This window comes from Rhinoderma darwinii, chromosome 8, assembly GCF_050947455.1.
Source record: "Rhinoderma darwinii isolate aRhiDar2 chromosome 8, aRhiDar2.hap1, whole genome shotgun sequence".
NCBI classification, from domain to species: domain Eukaryota; kingdom Metazoa; phylum Chordata; class Amphibia; order Anura; family Rhinodermatidae; genus Rhinoderma; species Rhinoderma darwinii.
In genome coordinates this window covers 17,531,427-17,550,185 of record NC_134694.1, presented here as the reverse complement: position 1 = coordinate 17,550,185, position 18,759 = coordinate 17,531,427, and the positions used below count along the sequence as shown (strand labels likewise).

Here is an 18,759-nt window from a genome sequence, read left to right as displayed (position 1 = left end):
ATATTTATAATACTAGTGCACTAGGGCCTAGATGCACACCCTATAGCTGCACCCATGCTGGCACTGCTGTACTGAAAGAATGATATGTACTAACGTCACAATGGCTGTTGATGTGTGTCGATTTTACCAATACTCCCTACTATTATCGGAAGTGAAGGCTAATGGTAGTATCTATGCAGCTCGTCCCATACCCATGACATGTCCAAAATCAGTTCTAATAAACTGCTGCACAGAGTTAGAAAAAAGGTGCAATTTATTTTACTGAAAAATCGTACAACAAATGATGAATATACAAGTCGTTAATTAAAAAGACATTTCCCCGTACTTGCATAATACATTTTTCTTCTTCCACACTAGATGGTTATTGTGACAGGTTAAAGTAGGGACATCCTCAGTTTCTTTCTCATGTGATATTGTTTGGGAAAATAGGTGGTGGGATGAACTCGTCCTACCAGACCACCTGGATGGGAGATAATCGGCCTCATTCCATTAACCCTACAATAAACCAGACTCTTTCTACTTTCAGGTTCCTTGGAAGTGTCCATCATATTTCAACTTCAACAATACTGCTGGAAAAAACACTGGTGAAGTAACATTCTGAAATACAACAATGTGCAAGGAAGCTTAATACTTGTGTAGACAGATGACATAGGTCTGGTCATCTGCCAACTAGTCCACCAGTCCCATCAGTATCTGATCATTTGCCGTTACAGGTTGATTGGGTTGTTGGTCATGGTGGGCCTACATAGCCACTCTGATTTAGAATAACAAAAACTGGCCGTAGGAATGAGTTCCTGTCGACAATTGATTTACCCAGCAGATATCACTACCAAGTCCACCATTAGTTTTCACATTCCTATTGTCCAAACATACATATATATTCTTCTAGAGGCAGAAGGGTTGGGGATGGTGTCCACTCTTGGACCATGTTGGATATGGACCACTCAGCAAGGTAAACTATACCAGATTCTGTCTGAGATCAGCTAACACCAGGTGATGTCATAGATAGTATGTCACCAATTACTTTGGTGGTTGAACCATACATTGAGAAGATCAAACGTGGTTTATCTAACTACCTTGCAAGAGTGGACACCCAAAAGTGTCTGCCGACGCCAAACAACCTCCCTCTTTAGATTTTTGCCGTTTCTACAACAAACATCAGGATTTACCGAGAAGAATCTAATGTCTTGTATGGCTATCTTAGCTGTTAACCAGTTCCCTGTATGTTTAAATTGACCATACAGGCCACCATCCTGCTCTATGGCCAAATAGCCAAGTGACATAGCACCAACTCTTTAACTCGACCATGCAAGATTGGCCAAATTAGATGAAGTCCAGTCATTTGTAGCCAAAGGCAAGTAGCCAGCTTCTTCTATTTATGACACACCCTGAGATCGATCACTGATCTTCCAAACATGTCCATTACAGGTCCACCTAATTTTATATGACTTTTTTTGACTTGGAGCCAGCGATGTTGTAAAATCGGGTCATATGCCACCCATGTGGCTGGTATTAAAGTTTTTTCCATTAGCTAAAAAGTAACTTCTTAAAATCTTTAGCATACATTGTACAAATCTGAAGTCGAAATTCCTGGCTGCCTTCATAAACTGGTCTAGGTTGTCCTTGCTCCACAGCCTCTGGAGATAAGATAGCTGCACAAATAACTCATTTATCAAGTAATTATTGTAGCGCGTTGACTACGTTCAATAATGACCGGTCTTTTACCTCACCAAAGTGACTTGCTAAGATTAAGAGTGGGAAGCGAGAATCCTTCTATGCTTAAAAGGATAGATTTGTGAAGATCCGATAGGGAGGTGGGGGGATGGGATTATTCATCTTAAACATTTTATCTTTGGTTATTGCCTACAATGCACAGAAGTTTAAATAAGGGAATGTTTAATAGTTGTGACTCTTTGAGGACATGTGCAGCACTGTCAGGTGACTCCGCAGCATCGTGTCAGCACTGACTGTGTCTGTCCCACTTTTTGGGCATGAGGTTAGAACATCGAGTCTGTTTATTACGATTTATTATTTCTCAAATACATGGAATTCAATGAACCAATAATTATCTGTGATGTCCATGGGCCAGCATGGACATCACAGCATGGACCTTTTTATAATAAAAGCTTTATTTATTTAAAAAAAAATGGTTCTTAAAGGAATAGTCACATGCTTAAAGGAACACTCAAAAGTGATACAATGTGTTATGCCTAGTACAGGGCCTGAGGGGGCGGTACTTTACATGACACAGATTCTGTCTTTGGTGTTCTTTCAATCCCTGTGTCATGCACCGCCCCCAAGCCCTTCACGAGGTCTTACACAGTGTAACAGTTTTGCCAGAGTGTTCCTTTAAAAGGAAGACGCTGTTGCAATTTCTGCAGTTATATAAGTCTATTTTCCTATGTTGTTCAGTAATGGGATTATTTAAAGGGCACTTGTCACCTTACATTTTAGGAATTAAAGGGGTATTTCCAGAATGGACATTTGCCACCTACCCACAGGATAGGTGATAAGTGTCCGACCACTGGGAGCCCCACCGATCACTAGAATGGGGGTTTCGAGGCTTTCTGTTCCTCTGTGTTCCCCCTGCAGTGAGGAGGAGCTTGAATGGAGCGGCAGTTGATCATGTGCCTGCAGCTCCATTTAATGTCTATGGGACTGATGGAAACAGCCGAGCGCTGTACTCGGCTATCTACGTCAGTCCCATAGACTTTGAATGGAGCGACACCGTGCATACTCATCCGCCGCTCCATTCAAAGTTCTCCTCACAGCGGTCGTGGAGAAACGGTGGGCTTAGGACCCCCATTTTAGTATTAGGTGAGGGTACCAGCAGTGGGGCCCCAATAAATAAGGTATAAATGTAAATTTTGGGAATACCTATTTGATGAACAGTGACGCAATGTTTCACTTAGGAACTGATGACATCATCAAGGCCTCGGTAATCATGGCACTAGTTCCAAGTAATAAAAATGACTGTGTACACATAAATATGGTTTCAGCCTAGTTTGTGTAGTTGACATAGTGGTCTATGGGGTCCTGCTCTACCTACATATGCCTCGGATTCAATACAAAGATATACAGAGGTTGTTTTCTGTTGGATTTAAACAGAATCTGGAAGTTTAATTATGGCACGCTCCGTCAGATAACGTAATATGGAGGTATTCTCCCCTAGAAGAAGAGTACCTCTATAATACAGCGCTGTACGGGGGCCCCGTACCATATAGTGGTAGACGGAGTATCTACCGCTTTAAGGAGCGGCCATACTCGCTCTGCACATGGCTGTCTGAATGAGGCCTAGATTGGTTTTTACACTATAGCTAGAACCTCCTTATTCCCTACAACACCCAACTGGGAAAACCTAGAATTATTACATGAACTCTGGTTTAGCTAATATTTTCTACAAAAAATAAGTCTGCACTTTGTGAATAAAAATATTAATACTGCTAAATCCTGTATAGCTTACACGTGTGGTTGTCTGGTTTAAACAACCCCTTTTCTGCTCTATTTTGGCATGCTGACATAATAGACGGTCCCACAACTCCTTCTATCAGCTACATCTAAGAGCCGCGAGCAGAGCTGATTGTGTAATTTGGCGCAATTCATTGTGCGATCTGTGCTTTTCTGTAGGACTGTAGGTAAACTTACAGAGTTCATGACAAATACAGCTCTGCTACAGCAAAAAACAATCGTTTACTCAGGTGTAACCACTTCCATAACCGTGGGGACTCCAAGCAGAAAGATCAACTATTCTCAGGTGGACACATGATATGAGAAAAAGCTGTCTAAACCAGACAACGCCTTAAAGGGGTTGTCCGTAATTTGAAAAAAAGTCTCCATTTTTTTTTTTGTCGAAAAACAGCGCCACTCTTGTCCATGGGCATTGTATGGTATTGCAGTTCAGCCCTATTAAATAGAGATGAGCTGCATTACCTGACACAGCCACGAACAAGAGTGGCGCTGTTTCTAAAAAATAAAAAAAACACAGACCATTTTTGTAATCCCAGACAACCCTTTAAAGAGATCTCCATCATGTGCCTTAGACAGTAGCACTAAATGTAATCCTTTGTAGCATATACAAAGTTACAGTTTCCTATTGCCATTAAAGTATTGTATAGGGCAATATTACTTACTGACGTCGTGTGCTAACACAGCATCAGATGTAACATCCAGACGATGACATTCACTGTTACTAAATGACTAAACGCTAATTTAACAGTTATTTTAATATTGAGTACTGTGGCCGCCGTTCCAACAAACCCTGTAAATATTAAATGCTGCTTCTAAAATGTGAGGGAAAAACTAAAAATATCTGACTATAGAGGGTGATAGATCTAGAGAGGTGAACATATTTGCACCCCACAATATAGAAAGATTATAGATTTGCTTATATCCTTTGGTCTCAGAAACAAACAGCGTGTGACCCATTGCAACCAATCAGAGTTCATCTTTTAAACTGGATCAGAAAAGTAAAAGGTGAAATGATTGGTTGCTGTGAACTTTTTCTTTAAAGAGAACCAGTCACCTCTCCTGACGTGTCTGTTTAGTAAATAATTGTATTCCCTATGACATTCTGGAGCATCTTTTCTTAGAACTCTCCGTTGTGCCATTCCTATGTGATTCCTCCTAGAAACTTATGAATAAATTGACAACTGGGTGTTACCAGATGGGGGTGTGTCCCTACACAGACTGACGATGTCCAATCAGTACTGACAGAGTGAGACTGTGTAGGGACACGCCCCTTTGACAAGGGGAGTGGTAACACCCAGTTGCCAATTTATTCATACATTTCTGGGAGGAATAACAGAGGAATGGCACAATGTAAAGTTCTAAGAAAAGACGCTCCAGAATTGCTATTTAATGGGGAATACAATTATTTACTAAAACAGACATGTCAGGAGAGGCGACAGGTCCTCTTTAAGTTTTGATACAAGGCCTCTTGTTTTAACCAATAGAAAGAAAAATATACGCTCATTTTCAAAGGGACATTTCCCCTTTAAGAAGTGCTAAATTCTGGACGTGCTTGATGGATACCAAAGTATTTGAACAAGGTATTCCTGTTCCCGTAAGGGAAGTAAACAAAATATATACATTTAAAGTGAGTGTCCACCATTTGTTGTTTGTTCAACCTAAACAGGTCCCAAATTTTGTTGCCGATTCATTTCTCAACATATCTTTATAGTTGTCGGAGCTCTGTTTTTCTGACACAGAGCTCCAAATCCCCTGCATTGACAGAGTTAAAAGTTCTGTCTACCTGCAGTCACCACTAGGGGGTTTAGAATTTACTGCATACTGGTAATACCTTCAATACAGTATGTAGTAAGTTCTTAAACCCCCCTAGTGGCGGCAGCAGGCGGACAGAATTTCATCGGACCACTATAAAAATATAAAAAATAATCAGAACCCAAATACATTCGAGTGCTAAAAAGTCGACGTTCACTTTAAAGAATCCATCTTCTTTTTTTTTATCTTGTGTGGTTACATTAATACATTCTCATTTACTATACAATGTATATTAATGCATACTGGCCAGGAGTCACTCAACGGAGATTTCCACCCCTGGGTTAAGGCAGCTGAGAGAACTGGACAATTTTTCTGTCCTCTGAAGTCATAAAGGTATAAATATTCTGCAAAAAAGGCAAAAAAATAATAAAATGTCCCTGTTTCTTTAAAGAAATGACAAAAAGTTGTACACTTATCAATAACCTTGGTCATCCTACATAGAGTATTCTTTGTTCGATATGGTCAATTCTCTCAAAAGCTAATTCACTTGGACCTTATTGAAATCCATGACACTCATAAGTGACAATTCCCATCCTGCACTGCAGGGCTATGGAGCATATGTAATAATATGCAAACAAAAAGCTTTGTCAACCGCACATCAGCTCGTTCCAAGAGTAGGTCTTTAAATGCCACACGTAATCCTGAGTTCTTATATTTTTTATATTTGTTAACTTATAATAGCCCGGGGCCTGAGAAGAGTGGCATCATTAAAAAAGTTGCCTATGGCAATCTGCCATGGTGTAACACATAGAATAGAAATACTGTACAAAAGTTGAGAAAGTGACACATGGCTTTGCATGTTTAGGCCCAACCTAGATTGGCCAGGAATCCTCCTGTGCGGTGAAGAAGAGTTTGATCATCGTATGTGGGTTCCAGATGGAACGAGTATCTTCACCACCTGCTCCGTCACTTTGTAAACTCGATTCCGCTCACAGGATTTATCATTCCAATGAAGCAAAACAAGTGAATCAGTCCTTGTCGTGATCCATTTCAAAAAGGAACATGGTGCGTTCCTGATCTGAGCTCCTATTCCCAGCTGAGAAGACTTCATTTAGAACATCTGATGCCTCGGCTCTAAAATTCAGCAATTAAAAAAAATGAATCATTTCATAGAACAATACTAACCCATTTGATGCTGGAAGGGAAAGTATAGTACTTAAAGTCTACTGGCTGACATCCTCTGGTGAAGGCTACAATGTTCTGCTCCATGTTAACTGATGCTGGTCCTCTGTGGAAAGTCAACAAGAGTCTACTGTAAGGTTATCTTCTGGTTTGTATGCTTTGGTTCTCATTTGTCGTCAAACATCTCAACACCTTCTTTGAAGGACTGAAGAACATATCTCCAGTCACATCATCCTGGACTCACCATATGAGATGTAGGACTTGGGAATACTCATCCAATACATGTATATCTCCTTCCAGTTGTACATCCACAGAAATCTAGACTGAAAAACATTAGATAATAGACTAAGTATTGTCATGTTGGTCTTCAGCCTTACTGCAACAATTCAGCAGATGTTCCCCTATATCTGAGCTGCTTAGGCCCATAAAGGAATGAAAAGGTAATAGCTTAAAATGGTCATAGTGAAACTCTCAAAGAACGTTCCTACGTGGAGTCCAAAGAGTCCAGTTCAAAAACATCATCGTTGGACGGACTGGTGAAGAACGAGTGGCCAGGTGGTCGATTATCATCAGGGCTACTGAGTCCCAAGCTTTTCTCGAAATCCAGCAGCTGACCCATAAAGTTGAAATTGGGAGAGATATTGGTTTTCTTGCGCTTGACAAAATCGTAGGCATCATTCAAGGACAGGTTGAGCTTCTGCATGAGGTAGGCAACGGTGACAGTGACCGATCGACTGATACCTGCCAGACAATGCACAAGTACCCCACAGTTGTGGGAAGCTGCCTCATCTGTAAAATAAAAAGGAACAACCAGTATTAAAAATGGAACATAAGAGGAGTCTCCTTTGTAGGTAATTGTTAGGTGACTTCTAATCCACTCTGAGAACCTGCTCATATGTTGTGTTCTAGGAACCATAATTATACAGAAAGACTATGATTGTCATTGTCCTTTCATCTAATACTGTGCTTGGATTTTGCTGCTTTCATTTGTATCCTCATAGAAAATAGATGATTGAGTCTCCTAGATTATCATGTCATAATTTACTGTAGGACATAAAGCAAGGTTCACCAGAAAGTTCTGATCTGTTGTTTGGAGAACATTTCGCATCCAATGTAATTGTGTCTATTATTTGACCTTATCAAATAATCAGAAAGCTACAAAATGTACAGTTATGGAAGTATTAGCATATATAGTGTATATGTTCTTAGACAATACCATGATAATACTTTATTTAAAGGAGAAAAGAGAATATATACGGATTGAGTTGTTTGAGTAGTTGCCACCAGAACATCATGATCAATCAATCTGTATATCTTCATCGAACAACACTCCAAATAACAGCTCAGAGAGAGTTGATGTAAAAATAGCTCGAAGACAAAAGCAATAAGTGGTGGAGAAAATGGGAGGAGGGACATCCATTAAGGTAACCCTATCCGGGAGGCAGCGAGAAGCCAGACTGAAGGTCAGTCTCAAGAACATGCACAGACAAACATGTCCTTAAGATACCCAGATGGGCACACACTAGGGATATTTTCAAGCGTAATATTTACTGCCACTGTTATGTGATCAATGCTTTACTCAATATATTAAAATATCATTGTATCATATAAAAAACGATGAACAGCTTATTAAATCAGTTGTCCGCTTTGGATAATCCCTACATGTTAGAAAGGTCCCTTGACAATAAACTGATTACAAAGTGTCCACCTGCTGGGACCCCCAGCGATTAGCTGTAATCTATGAAGAAACCTGACAGTATTAAATGGAAGTGTTCGATTTCCCTGCAGCGCCACCACAGGAGAAATGAAGTATTACACGATGCCCATTCAGATCAATGGACAATTTGTGTAATGCAGGACACGACAGGTCCTCTAGAGTAACCGCTTTCCACTCTAGTGAAGACGCAAGGGTCCTGAACAGTGTACCCCCTTTATTTACTTAGAAGTCCCTAATAGGTTATTTGAAAATGGGTTTTCGAAACCATACAGCCCCTTTAAAGTGAAGGATATATTGAAATGAATGTCTGGGAACCTATTCCTTTAATACCCTTCCTTACGGTAAAATAAAGAGTAATTATTTTCTTGGTTTTGGGTTTGAAAACGAAACTCCTTCACCCAATTCTATAAAATGTCTTGAGATGTCCAACAAGAAACAGTAATCCCGTACTGTGAGGACATCATGAGAACTACTCGGAAGGCTGTTCCAGACCCACACTGCAATCACTGCCTCTTTTGGTTGATAGTGATGATAACATATGATGACTTTTTTTTTCCAAATGTAAGTCCTCATTGTCCTCTAGGTCTCTTTCAATAATATTTAATAAAGAAAATGTAAAGGAAATGATCCATTAATGGATCCCATAAATTTTAAAGGGGTGTAAATGGCGGTAGAATGAAACCTTCTCAAAAGATAATGAAATATCTTTTGCAGTTACAAGAATATTAACAAACAAACCTCATACTCACCAATAAACTCAATGGCTTCTGGGAAAAACTGTGACAAGTTTTGACTCCAGTGATCAGATATGGGAATTTGCTTGTAATGGAAGTCTCCGTCCTTCTCAAAAATATTGGGTAGATTTGGGGTGACATTCAAGATATAGCGAATACCAAGCTTGGCCAGAGTGTCCATGTTCCCAGAATCTCTAGCACTGCCAAGATACAAATGTGGAAGAATTTGCACAGGGAAGGACGGGGGCTGGTTGCGTGGACTCATGCCTTCAGAGTCTATCCCACTCAATGGCTCTCGGTCAAGGTCAGATTCAACATCAGAGCAGTCAGAAGCAATGCACAGGCCTCCTAGTCCTAGCACTGGAGTTGGTGGCAAAGGTGAACTACTGGCACAACTGGTAGAGTCTAGGTTGGTTTCACAATGGTGAGGAAATTCGGCCTGAAACTTACAGAAGCCACCTGTGAATTGGAAGCAGAACAATAGATAAGTCATTCAGTTAACCAATATCAAACTTCTACAGATGACAATTGAAGACTACGGCTACTCTACCAGTAAATATAACTTAAAAGATGCATTTGGTGCACATTTTTATTGGTGGTTGGTTGCCAATGAAGAGCGACAACCATGCTATTTGGTATTCCAATGTACTCTGACCATAGCTGGGATCTCCTGATTGAGACATTTTGGCAGGGCATGATGTCTTTGGGAAGTTTTTTTCCCATCCCATGACAATGTGGTCATGCAGATTGAAGGTTCGTTTGGGAGAAGTTTTCCTTTTTCCCTCTGTAGGGATTCAATCTTTTTTAGGCAACAAAGACCATGCTGTGCCATATCGTAATATCATACATTGTCTACATTATGTAAATCACTCGTCTCCAATCTGTGGCTCTCCAGCTGATAAAAAACTACAACTCCCAACATGCCCTGACCCTCAGGGACAAATCTTTGATCTTTTACGTATAAATGTACGCAACATGGTGTAAACTGGGTCAGTTTTTTGCCTGTATTAAGGAAACGGGATTTTTTTTAAATCCCATTCACTACAATGCAACATTTCTGAAGAAGTCCTATGCAAAATCACGGATAACACAATATGCCAAATTTCCCTTTGTTGCATTTGAACAGCTTGTCTGTGGGGTATTTCCATAGAAATCTATATGTGTAGTCTTCTTCTTTACTCGTGGAGCAGATGGTAACAGGGACCAAATAAGGAAACTGGAGTCTGTCTAGTGTTTAGCGATTTCAGCTTTTATGTAGCCCCTTTAAGATTGCGAATATACCTGCTGGTAAAGGAGGGTGCACTGTCAGTGATGAAATATTTGAACTTCCCTTTATATTGCTGGTCCTCAGACTTCTGTCTTCTAAATAAAACAACTAAGCATTTACTGTTATATTATAAACTGCCATAATCAGTTACGGGGTTAATTGGATTTATTTTTCATATGGGATCCATTGCTAGAACACATGTCCATAGTCTATAATTAGGTCTAATTGCTTATATTTCTGCTTTCCCCATCCCTCTCAGCTCCCCAGACTGGCCCGTTTCCTGGTAACTGGAAGTAGCACTTACCATATTCAAAAAAGCATCACGCACTGAGCATGAATGGGTTGTAATTGGAACGTCTACATTTATTTAGTTTCTTTATCTTGTAGCTTAAGTAAACTTAAAAAATCTGTAAAGCCAGCCAAAGATGTGTAGGTATAAGCAGTACAACAGTCATGTTAAAGGCGTTGTCTCTTTAAATTGAAGCCGACCCAGCGATCAGCTGATCAGCTTTAGAAAGCTGCTAGCGCCGGGGGAAGCTGTGGCGGCCACTGCAGGGGAAATATATTATTACATTTAATATGGCCATTTAAATGAATGGCTAAGAATGTAGTATATGGATGGGTTGAGTCTGCCTCTTCATTAGTGACTCTCCACTCTGGCTATTACAGGAGTGGTCCTGAGCAGGGACCCTCTCTATCACATCTATATACCCTATAGGGCCCATGGAAGGGGGTGGTCTTACTGAGACAATCTCTTGAATGACTATTGACTGTGGAAAAATTTGTGGCTCGTCCACCAAATGTTCGAACCTTTGGAACCGATTTTGATAAGTCCGAACCAGGAAGAACTATAGGGTAGAGAAGCTTCAGTATAGCAGAAAAAATATGACCCTGAACTTGTTCCGTTTCATGCCAGCACATGACTCCATACCACTTAACAAGAGGACACTCCACTTGTTTACACTTCACCTTGTTGAACACAAGGATGATCGGAACCTCATGTTAGTTTCCACCTCTTTGTTAGCCAATGTTGCAGTGTCTGTGTAGAAGAAGAGCCCCATCATTCACACCAAGAATGTGGAACACCTGAACTGGGGCTTCCCTTCTTCATCGGTCCCATGACAAATGCATGGCCGACCTCAATGTTAAGTAGAGCCTTGATAAATTCAGAAAATATACAAAAAGATAATGCCATTATCTAGCGGGAAACTTTACGTTAAAAACATCTTCTTTAATGTCACCACAACTCAGAAGATGTAATCCATGGGGGTCAATAAGATCAATAACTCAAGTACTGTGATTGAGACTTCCATTAATGTAAATCTGTGACAATCTTTAAAGGGGTTTAGCCGTTCTGATTTAGCCCTTTGATTTAAGCAACAGTTGGTTCCTTGGCCCACAGAACCTCTCCCATGGCATCTCCTAATACGTCATTATGACAGGGCAGAAAACATTTATGAGGATTTCGCCTTTAAGTCCTACTAACTGCAATGCAGACAACACCATTACTAACAGGCGGACCTTATCCGCCCTGTACATAGACCTATGCCTCGTAGGGCCTCCTTAATGATAGCAGGGTCACTAGTCACTATCCCCTATACTGAGATATTCCCGGTAACTGGAAGACTGTAAAAAAATAAATTGCACATAACACATCTTCATCCAGAGAACTAAGGCAAGAAGTGGACTATTGACCGATGACTTTGAGATCTGCTATAAATAGTGGTGGTCTCCTGTGAAGGTCTCGATACTGGCATGCATGTTCTATAAATGCTTTGGGGTTGCTTTATACTGCAATTATCTTATGTGGATGTCACTTACTTGACAGGAAAAGTGAAGGACGGAATTCGAGGTAAGAGCTTTGCAGTTTGAATAATAATAGTAAAATCCCCGGCAGTTCCTGTTGTCGCTCAGTTCCAAGTAATAAATCAAAATGTAAAGACTTTCCCTTTATACATTTCTTTAAAAATGCCTCATGCATGTAACACTTGCTATCTGCCCTGTGCCACATCTCTGAAACATGACTCTTCCTGCATGACTATATACACTATGCCACGTCTCTTGTGTCTATTTGCACAGTGCCACATCTCTTGTGGCAATCTGCACAGTAGTATATCTTCTACAGAAAATGCAAAGTACCAATTGTTACGTGGGTATCTATATAGTGCACCTTCTTATTACATATGATGCCAGATTTATAGTTATAATATAAACAGATTATACAGTGCTGTACAAAGAATGTAGCCCTGTCCATAATGGGGCTAACAATCTGATGTATTCATGCCTTTTACATACACATATACAGTAGATATTACTTAAAGGCTAATTTTCATAGGTAGCCAATCAACCTATAGCTAGTGTCACACAGTGGATCCGAACTTAGATCACTGTAAATTCCTAAAGTGATCTAATTTCAGTTCAGAGGAACCTCAGGGGTGGGGTCTGGGTGTTGCAGTCGTGTGAAACCAGCCTAAGGCCTCATGCACACGACCGTAAAAACACCCGTTATTGCGGGTCGTAATTACGACCCGAAATAACGGGCCCATAGACTTCTGTTAGCCACGGGTACCTTCCCGTTTTCTCACGGGAAGGTGCCCGTGCCGTTAAAAAAATAGAACATGTGCTGCTATACTTTATAATGGGAGCACGGCTCGGAAAAGCGGCCGGCTGCCCGTGGCCGGCCGTGCTCGTAATTACGAGTCGTAATTACGAGCACGGTCGTGTGCATGAGGCCTAAGCCTGTTTTTTGTTGTGTCTTGGTATATCTTTTCTTAAAGCTATGTGGACAGTGGCATGTTAGGACATAATATTTACTAGATTACCAGTTTTATGTTATTCAGGTCAGCTATAGAATAATCTGCTTAGATGCGAAGAGGAACAACATCCTGGGTCAGCTAAAAGACTAGCCCTCAAAGCCATCTACTCTCTTTACTATGCCCACTGACCCTCAGAACTCTGCTTTAAGTTTTTTTGGAGATGAGAGTTGTATTGGACTGCAGATTGACACAATGGTGATGGACAGAGACATGGGTGCATTCATCATGATGCTTGCCCCCAAAAAGGTGTTTCTTACCTTGTAAGTAGTAGGCTTGACATCCTTCCTTCTTAAGCTTATGGAGAAGGGTCACCAGAACTGGTTCTTGTTCCTCCAACTGGACACCTATTCGCCCTGGGAGGCTGGCGGTGCACTCATCATACAAAAGGGCCACTTCCCTTATAGCAGGAGGGGATCCAGGAAGGAGGGAATGGGCAGAGAGGTTGCCTTTGCGTAATCGTCGTAACATTAGCCCAGGCAGAGCTACATGCAAGGCCTTCTCCACATGTGAAGAGTCATAGAGCTCCCTGGTACGACAGTCTAAGATACGAACATTTTGAGCAGGAGAGTCCAGCTCATCCCGCAGCCATGTTGTGGATTTACACAGGGACTCCATCTGTTCCACTCACATGGGAAGAACCATGGGAATTAGATAGAGAGGACGGTCCATACACTTAATACACTGGAATAAAACAGTTTAAGGATTCTTGTGCAAAATATGGTTGTTGCCAATAATCCTATCGCCTTTATTAAGTGTTTCAGGGCATTTCCTAGAGAACAAGAAAAAAAAAACAAGTAAGACAAGATATTGTCTGGTTTAGGATGCACATTTTCAAATATCGTATTAGGAAATCTTGAGTTAATAGAAGGGGTTCCTGAGTTAACAAAGGGTGGTCTTCATTCAAGATTCTCCTCTATTAGCCACAGCAGAGAGTGGCTACACAGAGTGTCCCTTGCTCTGCAGGATCCGCCACATCCGTACATTACACTGTTAGCCCATTGATTTAAATGAGAACTGTGCAATACTTAAGTCACCCTGTGGCGGCGTTGCAGGGGAAATGAACACACACATATTACAGCTGATCGCTGATGGTCTAAGCAGTGATCAATTAATTGTCAAGAGAACCTTTTAACAAAATGGGATTGTCCAAAGCAGACAACCCCATCAAAATGGGCTACAGTGGCTTTGGCAGCCTGCAATATAACCACCCAACATTATGTTAGGTTGTCCATTTTACTAGATTACTACAGTGACTATATGGGGATACAAAATTCTCCAACTTTATGATATATTGGTACTCAATGATAAAATTCACTCTGCAAGTGGTGGAGATGATTTATCAATAAAGATCCATGTACATAACACATGTATACAGATGTAAATACATTTCTTGAATTGAGCCCGGGATTATATATGAAGATTTGCTTCTATGGGAGAATATTTTCATAATACGGTTCCATATGTAGGCACCATATGGAGACACACAGATTACATGTGGCTGTGTTGTACAGAGCCAAAGAGATACCGCGTGCCGCCATACAGACAACGCTCTACCATGTTTATGTACCCGTTAGTAACTGTTAATGTGGAAACTTTTTGAAAACTGTTCAGTGATTTTTTAAGCTTGGCTATTGATTTTGTCATTGCTTTTTCTTGAGGTAGAACATTCCACAGATTATGGTTGAATCAATCTTAGTCTAGAAAATTCCTCCTATATTGATTACAAAATCCCATTTCTTCTACAAAGAAACGGTGCCGCTGGATCTTGTACAGTTGTAGGACCAAAAATAAAAATATATGCCTAGACTTGTTGTCTGTTGCTTGATCTTATGGTCCCTCGAGGCATGGCCCCTGTACTGTGTCAGAACCTGGGCCTACCGAAGAATCCTTTGGTTCTCTGGTGGGCCTGTCCATTCCTGACTGTATTGTCAGAATCTTTGATTCTCACTAATGTTAATGGTTATATGCGAATTTATTGAATGTATTAGCTAATTCTCCAGAATATTATTGCTTTGCAGATGGCATTGCAGTATGCAGCTGATGATTCTGGGTAGCCCATCTCCCATGGAAACTGGTGATATCAAACGGTCTTTCGGTACATTGACGATGTGCCCACTGCCTGTGAGAGGAAAATGGCTGCCAGTCCTCAGTGCTCGTGTCAAGCAAGCATATATTTATGTAAGTATATATTTATTTTTCTTAATAAAGCACTTTTTGGGACTGAATGTGGAGTCTAGCAGGGGGCTTTTTGTGGTGGTGGCCAGGATCATCAAAGGCATTCAACGTGGATGGGAGCAGAGTAAAAGGAGGCAGACAAATCCCAAGTTTGCTCATGAACCTATAAACTCAGATAGATAAAACAAAACTGTTTATAGAATACTTTTGGGGATTCTTCAGCAGACAAAATTTAGGGGGATATTTACTATAAGCCTGACCACCCACATGGTGAACTAACTGGTCTACCTAGAACAGCAAGCCATGATAGTATGGGTGCCATCATAGAGGGACATCGCAACGCTCAGTGGGTTTACTTCCAGTTTGCTGTATTCCCCTTTGCAGGTACCCACATTAACACAGTTGGACATACCATATATGCAGTCTGTGCAACTGCACAGAGGGCTTGTATGTAAGGGGGTCCTAGTGCCACCTTAAAAGGAAAATAATACAGTTTCTTTCTATCTGCTAGTTTATATATAAGGGACTGTATTAATGATTCTCATGGTGCACAATTACTGGCGGACTGATAACTCCCATAATAATTGACACTCCAATGAGAGAGTGATGAAGATGGTTCTATAAGACAAGGACTGTCACGTAGGGTTTGTGGACCCACGGGGCCGTACCGCCTTGGCGGTATGGCAGCTGGCCAACAGGGCGCAGTTCAGAGTCTATAGTTTATATAGGGTACCTGTGGCAGCTCGGACAGTAGCAAGGCAGGCTTGGCAGGAACTAGGCAGCAAGTAGACGTCAGGCGTGGAGAAGCAGGACAGGCATGGTATACAGCACAGCACGGCTACAGCTAAGCTGGGCACTAGATCAGGATACAGGTTACAGGATACAGGAACAGGGAACACTGGGAGCAGGAAACACTAGGGGACCATTTGCAAGACAGACTTGGAATACAACAACAAAGCTCAGGCATGGGAGGATGGGGCTGGGAGCTTCTTATAGCCCAGGGTGCTCTGGAGCAATTAGCTCAATCACAAACATGCGTGCTCTCTGGCTTCTTAAGTCTGGACAGAGCTCATGAGCGCACCCTGGTGGTCACTGTGGAGCAGGATGGCCGTATGTGCAGACATCTCTTGAGAGAAGGGCATCGACTGGATGGAAGGAGTTCGTGGTCAGCGACCACGGACGTTACAAGGACAAGCTCTCAGCAATGGACTTCAATACTATTCTTGTCCAATAGTCTTCTCTCCAATCTCTTTGACTGGTCCTGATATATCCTAGAAAATCCAATTAGTTAACCTAAACTTTGTGGGTGTAGGAGCCGAAGGTGAGCAACCCATTTATGCAAGGAACCGTTTTTTAAGGTTACTGTCCCTTTACATAGTACACCACTAAGCTTTAAATCTTTTGCTTCATACAGAGTACACACTACTTTATGTATTAAAAAAAAGAACATTGACAGCCTCGGGACAGGTTTTCTTATGAGCCAATTCAGAAATGTTGAAGAGTGTGATCTGGTGACAGCAGCAGTACTTGTCCATAATATTAATGAATAGCATAGTATAGGGTGAAAATCTGAATGGTATAATTACCATTTCTACAGCACAATGATCACACGGGAAATGTATGCACGATGTCCTTGATACACTGACAGTCACGACTGAGAAGTATGTGAACCACGCACCTCAATGTACGGTAGCTGCAGGAGATAATGAGACTTTTACACCTACCAAAGGTTTTTTGTAACTTTCATTGATTTTTAACTATAACTAAACTATACACTTCTCCAATAAAAACAAGGAACATTACTCAAAAACATTGGGGATATCAGATAACGGACTCCCACCTACATGTCTCGGCTTTTCCGGGAAACCCCATTTAACAGATGATAATTCTGATTGTGAAGTATTAATAACTGTTCTAATTCTTGGACCTCACCACCTATAGGTAAATATAGACGGTCGTTCAAAAATGTAGGGGCCTCAGGTGGATCTGGAAGAGGTTTGATTGGATATAAGCAAAGATTTACCTAAATTCCTTAATATTATATATGTGGGAACCAGTATGGAGCGGAGATCTACTCATTATTTTTCCAACACCCCTTTGCCCCAGATTGACTAATTTTCTGCAGATTTTTGCCCCTTTCATATAAATTTCTGCCCCTTTTGCAGTTGGAACTTATACTGAAATGCTCTTGTTGAAATAAAGGGAGCGATGCAGACAACATTTAAAAGGGAATTGCTAATAAAGGGGTTTGCTGTGTTTATAATTGTTACTTTTTTGCAGGAATTTAGGTAAATTAAATAGCGTGATATGACGTGCAACCCTTGTGTTATCATGTAATGTGGTCACATGGCCTAGTGACGCCACCACATTGTGCTTGGCTAAGAGCAACTACACATGTATACAGCAGTGTCAAATTGTGTAAGGGGATTTTTTTAACCCCACTATTTCTGCATTAAATAATAGTATTTTGAGAAAATTTTAAAAGATTGTCTGGTTTGGAAAACCCATTCCAAATAAACTATTAGGAAATTCTAAATCATTAAAGGGAATCGCTCATTCGTGACCTCCATGGAAGAAGCAACAAATAACATCCCTCATTCTGGAGGACCAGACACGTCCTTGAATTACATGGACAGCCCTTTTATTTGAATGGGCGCAATGTCATGCTTAATTTCTCCTGTGGTGGCGCTGCAGGAAAACTGAACACTTGCTGTCAGCCATTTTTCCTCACAAATGACAGCTAATCGCTGGTTGTCCCAGAAGAACATCCAGTGAGCAGCTTATTTTTTGGAGACTCTTCTAACAAAAGGGATTGTAGAAAGTGGATGCGATGTTGAAGCTTTGCTTAACAGCCCCCAAAAAAACACCTACTATAGGCTTTGACCTAATAAATAAAAATAGTCCATAGGACAATCCTTCCGTTTCTTCAATTTACACCAATTTTGCCCCAGCAATTACATAATTAATATTACTATTTTATTATTGACCTGATACATCAAGACGCTGCCCAATACATGCACTATAGCTTTATGAATGTGTATCTAATTGCTATAGAAAAAACCTGGGTAAACACATTTATTATCATCAGTCACCAGATTTAACAAGCGTCTAATAAATCACCACCGGAAATAAAGGAACCAATTGATAAGGCGACAAATTCTCATAAAACACCCAGCGAGAAAAAAACATTCTGCGGCCTTCAGGACTGTAAAAAGTGGTGAAGTAGAAAACACTATAAATATAAAAGAATAAATCACAGTGCAAACCCATTAATAATCTGGAGAGGTCGCTTTATAAGTCCTAGGTCCAGTTCTTTTTCTTGCTGTTCGGTATCCATTTTTGTACAGGGCTTATAACATTAGAGCATCCATAATATACCCTAACAAAGAGATATTAGTGGGCGCACGAGTACCAACAAAACCCCCGCCCTCCCAGTATGCTCTGATTATTCATGTGTTCTTCTAATGAAAGAGTCAAAATGTTGTTACCATCCGGAGACTTTTTCATTTTTAATATACTGTGTTATACAATAAACAGCGCAGAACACGTGAGCCATCTTGGCACTTCTAATTGGCCAAGAGGGCTCCTCATTACCATAGCACATAAAGAAACGTGGGCCATTAAGTGGATGCAGATGCCACCTTATAA

At 40.8% G+C, this 18,759-nt stretch overlaps 1 protein-coding gene across 1 annotated transcript in view; it reads right to left on the bottom strand.

The window, feature by feature from the left end:
- Positions 1–4,634: 4,634 nt before the first annotated feature.
- Positions 4,635–18,759, bottom strand: part of DUSP9 (dual specificity phosphatase 9) — a 29,875-nt gene continuing 15,750 nt past the window's right edge. The window contains exons 3-5 of the mRNA XM_075835362.1: positions 13,194–13,705; positions 8,869–9,312; positions 4,635–7,191 (exon numbers count right to left, since the gene is read on the bottom strand). Of these exons, the coding sequence (XP_075691477.1) occupies positions 6,887–7,191; positions 8,869–9,312; positions 13,194–13,551 (1,107 nt within the window). The 5' untranslated portion in view covers positions 13,552–13,705 and the 3' untranslated portion in view covers positions 4,635–6,886. The remainder of the gene's footprint in view (positions 7,192–8,868; positions 9,313–13,193; positions 13,706–18,759) is intronic.